The 6,518-nt window shown below is 49.2% G+C and overlaps 1 protein-coding gene across 2 annotated transcripts; it reads left to right on the forward strand.

The window, feature by feature from the left end:
* Positions 1-1,864: 1,864 nt before the first annotated feature.
* Positions 1,865-6,222, forward strand: LOC104914394 (OTU domain-containing protein 7B-like). Of its 2 annotated transcripts, none has more exons than XM_010723826.3 (3): positions 1,865-2,073; positions 2,895-3,110; positions 5,913-6,222. In XM_010723826.3, the coding sequence occupies exons 1-3, from the start codon at positions 1,887-1,889 to the stop codon at positions 6,002-6,004; spliced, it is 495 nt and encodes a 164-aa protein (XP_010722128.1). In that variant the 5' UTR covers positions 1,865-1,886; the 3' UTR covers positions 6,005-6,222. The 2 variants fall into 2 exon arrangements, with proteins under 2 accessions (XP_010722128.1, XP_010722129.1); XM_010723827.3 differs by lacking the exon at positions 5,913-6,222 and adding an exon at positions 3,278-4,070 and having other exon boundaries at positions 1,869-2,073.
* Positions 6,223-6,518: the final 296 nt, after the last annotated feature.

Consider the following 6,518-nt stretch of genomic DNA (forward strand, 5'->3'; position numbering starts at 1 on the left):
CGGCCCTCTTGCTCGCAGCACTCATGGTATCTCACAGCCCACTGATGGTGAAGAGCTGCCTGAGCAGAAGTCTGGAGGGCTGTGGGTTTTGTGGTGCGTTGATGCTCTGGTTTTAGGTTTCTTGGTTTCACGTCGGGATTCTAATGCTGTCTTTCAAAACCAGTATTTATGTTTGTGACAGAAAAGGTTAATGCAGGTATTCCTCCAATTTTTGTGTCTCTCGCTTTGGCACATGAGTTGATTTATTTTGACAACAGCAGTTTTACCTCGTTTTCATAACACGTTGCCAAGTCGCTGTGTTTTTTCCCACAGCCTTTGTGGAGCTGACATCTCCACAAGCGGAAACAGGGGAAGGCAGAGACTTTTCCATCATTTACATATAGACCCTCCAAAGGGTTTTCATTTCTGAAGCAGCAGCTGGTAAATACAGCTGTGCTGGGTCAGTATTAGAGCATCCTCCTGTTGCTTTTGCATTGAAGCAGGTAATGATGAGCCAGCAGCTCTAATTTTAATCAGGTGGATCATTCTCATTCTTCGATACTGATTTGTTGGCTCATTTAAGGAACGAAACAGGAAAAAAACCTCAAAAGGTAAACCTTAAAATAACTTTCCGCTTGGAGTCAGTCATTAAACACTGCAAATTACATCTCTCAGAAGAATTTGAATACTTAAAAAGCATATTTCCGTTTGGGAACTAGACATAATGCTTCTTGTACTATCCGTGAGCTATCATATAAACCAATTGGCAGTTTAAATATCTTTCCTGTAGTGGAGTTACTATATATAAAGTTGGCTTTCTTTCTACAGTGTCTGCTAACTTGCTAATTTAAGAGCTTAGACTAACAGTGTTCATAAAAATCACAATTTTCTCTAATGTAAGCCATATGGTAGACTCTTTTTTTTTTGCTATATATTAAAGCCTGTGGAAGACAGTGGCTTCTGAAAGGTCAATTTATTGCATACTGGAGGACTTCAGTGTATTAACATATACTCTTTCAGCTTGCTGGGTCGTGTTAGCAGGAAGAGGAATTGCTTTAAGGATTCCCCCAACTCTAAGTTAAATCTGTTTTGATGAATAATTTATCTGGCTGGTAATGGCTGCAGCCTGCTGGAAAGTGACGGAGCTGCTGCCTAGGCTGGCTGGCGTTTTCCTTGCTTTTATATTTTGGGTGTCTGCTCAGAAAGAGTCGAACCCCTTAAAAACCATGCTCAGAACCTGAAAAAAGTTGTGTTAGAAACCATCAGCTTTTAAAGTCCCGCTTCACTGTTCGTGTTTTCCGGTGGAGTGTTATCCTGCAGTAATGTGAGGGATGAGAGCTGCAGGCTGCTAAACTTTGTCAGCGAAGGAGTGGTGTATGCATCACAATGGATTAGCTTCATCTTGGGGAGGCTTAGAAAACAAAGCTCTGGCTCTGACCTGAAGCACTTGGCTTGCCTACATGCTGGTGGACGTAACGCAGCCTGACCTTCCATTTCCCTTTCCTAAGGGCAAAATGCTGTTTGTTTGTCTTCACTCCCATGCTCTGTGTTCAGCGTGTATGCTGGTATGGTGACCCTGCCCTTCGTTTTACAGTCAGAAATGTCGTTCTGGCAAAACTCGTGGTTTTGGGAGCTTTGGGGAGGTCGTGCGGCAAGCAGGAGCAGCAGCTCCCTCTAAGCCCTGTGCCTGTCTACTGCACGCAGGGAACGTGTGAGCCACCTGCGTGACCACGAGCAGTAAGCCTGATGTGTTGGGCACTTCTTTTCATGGTAACGTTTCTTCAAATCCAAATCCTGGGCAGGAACATAGCTCCGAATGCCATGGGTAGATAGCCTAGTGTTGCTTTCCAGGCGGGTGTCGTAGGTGCTGACTTGGCATTTCTCCCGCATGATGGTGACCACTTTCGATGCCTTCTAATCCAGGTAAAAACTGGGATCTGAGTGCAGCACTGAGTGACTTCGAGCAGCTGCGGCAGGTGCACGCAGGGAATTTGCCACACTCCTTCAACGAGGGACGCAGCTACAAACCCCCGGAGAAGGAGGCAGCCCGGCCCGGGCGACCACCGCTGCAGCGGCAGGATGACATTGTGCAGGGTAAGAGCCATCAGAAAGCCACGTGGAGCAATCACAGAATCATAGAATTACAGAATCACAGAATTGTAGGGGTTGGAAGGGACCTCTAGAGATCATCGAGACCAACCCCCAATTGCTCAGGTTGGAAAAAGATCATAAAAACACCTTAAAGATCATCAAGTCCAACCGCAGCCTAACCATCCTACCCTAACTAACGACCCTCTGCTAAATCGTGTCCCTGAGCACCACATCCAAACGGTTGTTAAAACACATCCAGGGGCGGTGACTCAACCACCTCCTGGGGAGCCTGTTCCAGTGCTTAACAACCCTTTCTGTATAGAAGTCTTTCCTGATGTCCAGTCTAAACTTACCCTGGTGCAAATCGAGGCCATTCCCCCTCGTCCTGTCACCAGTGAGAAGAGACAGCCCCGCTGTGCTGCAGTCACCCACCTTTCAGGGATGGGCAGAGAGCAGTGAGGTCTCCCCTCAGCCTCCTCTTCCCCTGACCAAACAGCCCCGGCTCCTTCAGTCTCTCCCCACAGCCCACATTCTCCAAGCTCTTCCCCAGCCTCGCTGCCCTTCTCTGGCCCTGCTGCAGCCCCTCCACGTCCATCCTGCACCGAGGTGCCCAAACCTGAACACAGAACTGGAGGTGAGGCCTCACCAGGGCCGAGTACAGGGCAGGATGACTTCCCTATTTCTGAGTTGGAGATGCGTTAGAGCAATTCAGCTTTCGGCAACCAAAAGATACAAACTGAAGGCAGCGATTTTAAGAATGGCTTTGGTGAGGTTTGCTGCTTCTGCACCATTCAAATGGTGTTTCATTTGCCTTCCCTTCCCAGAAAAACGCCTGTCTCGAGGCATTTCCCACGCCAGCTCCACCATTGTCTCCCTGGCCCGCTCCCACGTCTCCAGCAACGGCAGCAGTGAGCACCTGCTGGAGATGCCCATCTCCACCTTCCAGCTGCCCGACCTCACGGTGTACACAGAGGAGTTCCGCAGCTTCATCGAGCGAGACCTCATTGAGCAGTCGATGCTGGTGGCACTGGAGCAGGCTGGTAAGCAATTTACCCTCCCAAATTATTTATTTTCCATGCCAGTGCAGCGCAGTGGTGGCAGTTCACAGCAGCGCCGACTGGAATATGCTGGCATATGTGCCGTAGGCTGCAAAGAACTGAGCAAGGATGTGTATCTGTGATAGATTTTATTTCATCCCTTTTTATAGCGTGGCGCAAGAGTTGAGCAAGATTCTGCTTCACTTTGCCTGCAGACACAGAATGTAAATTGTGTGTGTTGTCATCGCTCATGCAGCTGAATGGTAATACTAAAAAAAAAACCAAGTTGCATTATCTCACCAGCTAAGCTTCCCCATGCCCCGTGCTGTCCCATCAGCCCTACTGCGAGAAGGGAGGCAGGAAAGAAATGACTGCATAATGCAGAGAGCAGCGAATCATCGTGGACGGATATTAGAAGTGATTCCAAACGTTTGAGATGGATGATGCATTTTATATGCTTGCTAATTCAATGCAGGAGAACTCGTCTGCTGGCTTTGTGTGTGCCTGGAGAGGAACCACCTCGCGAGTGCGGACGGATTTGTTTTCCAACGTGCTGTTTTCCTCCTGAATAGTTGCTAGGTGATCTGTAAATAAGATTGGGCTGGTGAATGAATGGGACCTCCATGCTGGCAGGGAGGAGCCTAGTACGTGTTACCAGGATGGCTGGGCAGGGTGGGGGCACCAGGCAGGAGCTCAGAAGCCTTTACATCTTCTTTTACTTCTGTCGTAGTGCACATACCTACAAAACTATTATTCCTGCAGGGAGAACGTAGATTCTTAATCTCAAATTTTAGCCCTGTCCTGCTCAGGTGTTCCTGTAATAAATATTCTCATGTTTTGGAAATGAACACTTGATCCAAGTGATCTTGTTTCGGCAGCGTTGCTGTTTGTGCGTGGTGCAGCTGATGCAAATTGAAGCACGCTTATCTGCATCTCAGCAGAGTTCAGGCTGGGTATTGGATTGCTGCATTTCTGGCACAGGCTCTGGCCAACAGCTATGGCATATTTAGGCGGTTAGGATCTAGTTTTCAGTTCCCTAAAACTGTAATTGGTGTGAATCCCTTTCGTGTACACATAACGTATCCAGCAGGTCCCTCTGTGACCTTGGTGGAAGAGGAGTGTGCTGCTGGCAGAGCAGGCAGCCCATTCTCAGAGATAACGTTAATGTTAAGTAATTGACTTTTACAAAGCTCTCTTTGAGGGCAAAATGAACCTGCATTGTATATGTGGGGTTGTTATAAATGGGTGTTTATCTTTAATAAAGGGCTGCGCTGCGTGTGAGATGCTCCAAGCATAATTTGAAGAAGGATGTTGAGCACGGTGCTGTGATCTACACTGATATCCCTTCTTAATTTAGCGTGTGCTGTCCTTAGAGAATTAAGCAAATATTTTATAGACCAATAAACGTTAAGATACTCTTCTCGTTCTATCCAGAGATCCCTTTACACCACTGTGGCAGAGTAAGCGTGCTTAAAGTGGCTGTAAATCGTAACGACGTCCTCTTGGAAAGCTTTTAATATGCTCTGAGCTCTGAAAAGGCCTTGGTGGAGCTGAGAATTTGGCCCTTGCTGCAACCTTAGCGTTCTTTGTTGCAAGCCTAAATGGCTTAGGCCTTGTCCTGTATTCTGCAGGGTGCTTTTCTAGTTCTGCACGCAGAGCAGCAGTGGGCAGTGCCTTGCCTGAGGCCATCTGTAAAGTCAGGAAGAGTGGAAAGAAACCCTAAGCTTGATTGCTGTGCCTTTGCTCCAAGGTCAGTGAAATGATGCCAAGCCTTTCTCCAAAAGTCCCCCCAGCGTGTTGGCAAGGAAACTTCTGCTTCTTTCTCCGGGCTGGCGCTGCAGTAATTGTCTGTAGGTGGACTGTTTAAGAACTGCTGAGTTAAGGATTCAGCCTCTCTTCCCTCAACGCTTGCTTCGCTGTTGGATTGGTGAACAAGTTCCTTGTTCCTGGAACGTAGGCATCCCGCGTCTCAAAGCGGGCCATCAAAGAAATCTGCACGCTTCCGTCCCTGCCTCAACGATGCATCACCCAGCTCCTGAAGCTTTTCGGCTGGGTTCAGCTCGTGCACGATCAGAGGCACGTGTGTACACCTACCCCTGCTCTTACGCACTGGCATCTGACTTGCAAAGCTTCTGCAGATATTTGAGCCTGTCGGTCATTGGCCGCACTGATTTTTCTCAGGGGGAAAGAGGTGAGCTCACGTCTGGGCCCACCTTGCTGCATCACACAGGTGATGCTGTAAATCGTAACGACGTCCTCTTGGAAAGCTTTTAATATGCCCCGAGCTCTGAAAAGGCCTTGGTGGAGCTGAGAATTTGGCCCTTGCTGCAACCCAGCACTGCTGGGTCAGTGCTCGTGGAGAACCTCAGTGGCTGGGATCCCTTTGGCCCCTCTGCCGTCACCCTCAGCACTGGGAATGGGAACCTGAGCCTCGGCTCCGGGGGAAGTGTGCCCAGCAGCCAGCCTTAGAGCTGGTGCTGCCATGCTCTGCAGCATTCCTGCAGGTGGAAGCGGCAGCATGGTTAGCTGTGACGTGTGGTAAGCCTCTGGTTCTTGGCCTTCCTGGTGATGGAAGATACATTCTGGTCAGGGAGAAGGCTACAGGTGTGTGAGTGCATCGCGATGAGCTCTTGTTGCCAGATCCTGAAATGAGAGTGTTTTCTGCAAGCTTTTGTCTGAGGGATGGGCTCTGAGCTGGACGAGGGAGCCTGCAGACAAATTATCTCATTTTAGATAGGGTAAATGAGCTTGCCACATTTTCTTGCCGCTTTCTCCTTTTTTGGTCTCTTTTTAACCCAGTTCCAGGAGGTGATCCCACTCCTTCTCCACCCGGTGATTCAGCAGGGGGAGAAAAATGTGTTCTGCAGCAGCTGCACAAGCACATAGGTGGGTGTTAGCGCTGGATCACGTCAGCCTGAGGAGCCAGAGAACAAATCATCCCCAGGAACGCTGCCTCTGCCACGCGGGGAGGGCGGCCCTCGTTCCGCACGGAGTCCCCGGTAGCCTCAGGGAAGCCATTTGATTTCTGTGAGTCAGTGCTGGGCTTTGGACTAGGAGCAGCGCTGTCTTCATTCCTTCCTATTTGTGTGACCTATTTAGAGGCTCCTGTTAGAGGAAAGCTGCGCTTGACGAAATGCGTGAGTTTGGACGCAGGTTCCTGAGCTCTTCTGGAACAACAAATGCTCTGGCTGTGCAGAAAAACATCCTGGAAGCAGCTGTGTGGTGGAATTGGGTTCATAAGAGCGGCGCTGCTGGTGCCTGCTGCAAAGGGAAGCTCCTGACACTGAGGGCTGCTCCAGCCGTGCAAAAGAGCTGTCGCCGACCTCTTAGGTTTGGAGCAGCATCAGCTCATACTGGAGCTTTTTCTGCCAGCCAGCGGGGAGAGAAACAAGCTGAAAAGCACAAGAACAA

This window comes from Meleagris gallopavo, chromosome 27, assembly GCF_000146605.3.
Source record: "Meleagris gallopavo isolate NT-WF06-2002-E0010 breed Aviagen turkey brand Nicholas breeding stock chromosome 27, Turkey_5.1, whole genome shotgun sequence".
NCBI classification, from domain to species: Eukaryota; Metazoa; Chordata; class Aves; order Galliformes; family Phasianidae; genus Meleagris; species Meleagris gallopavo.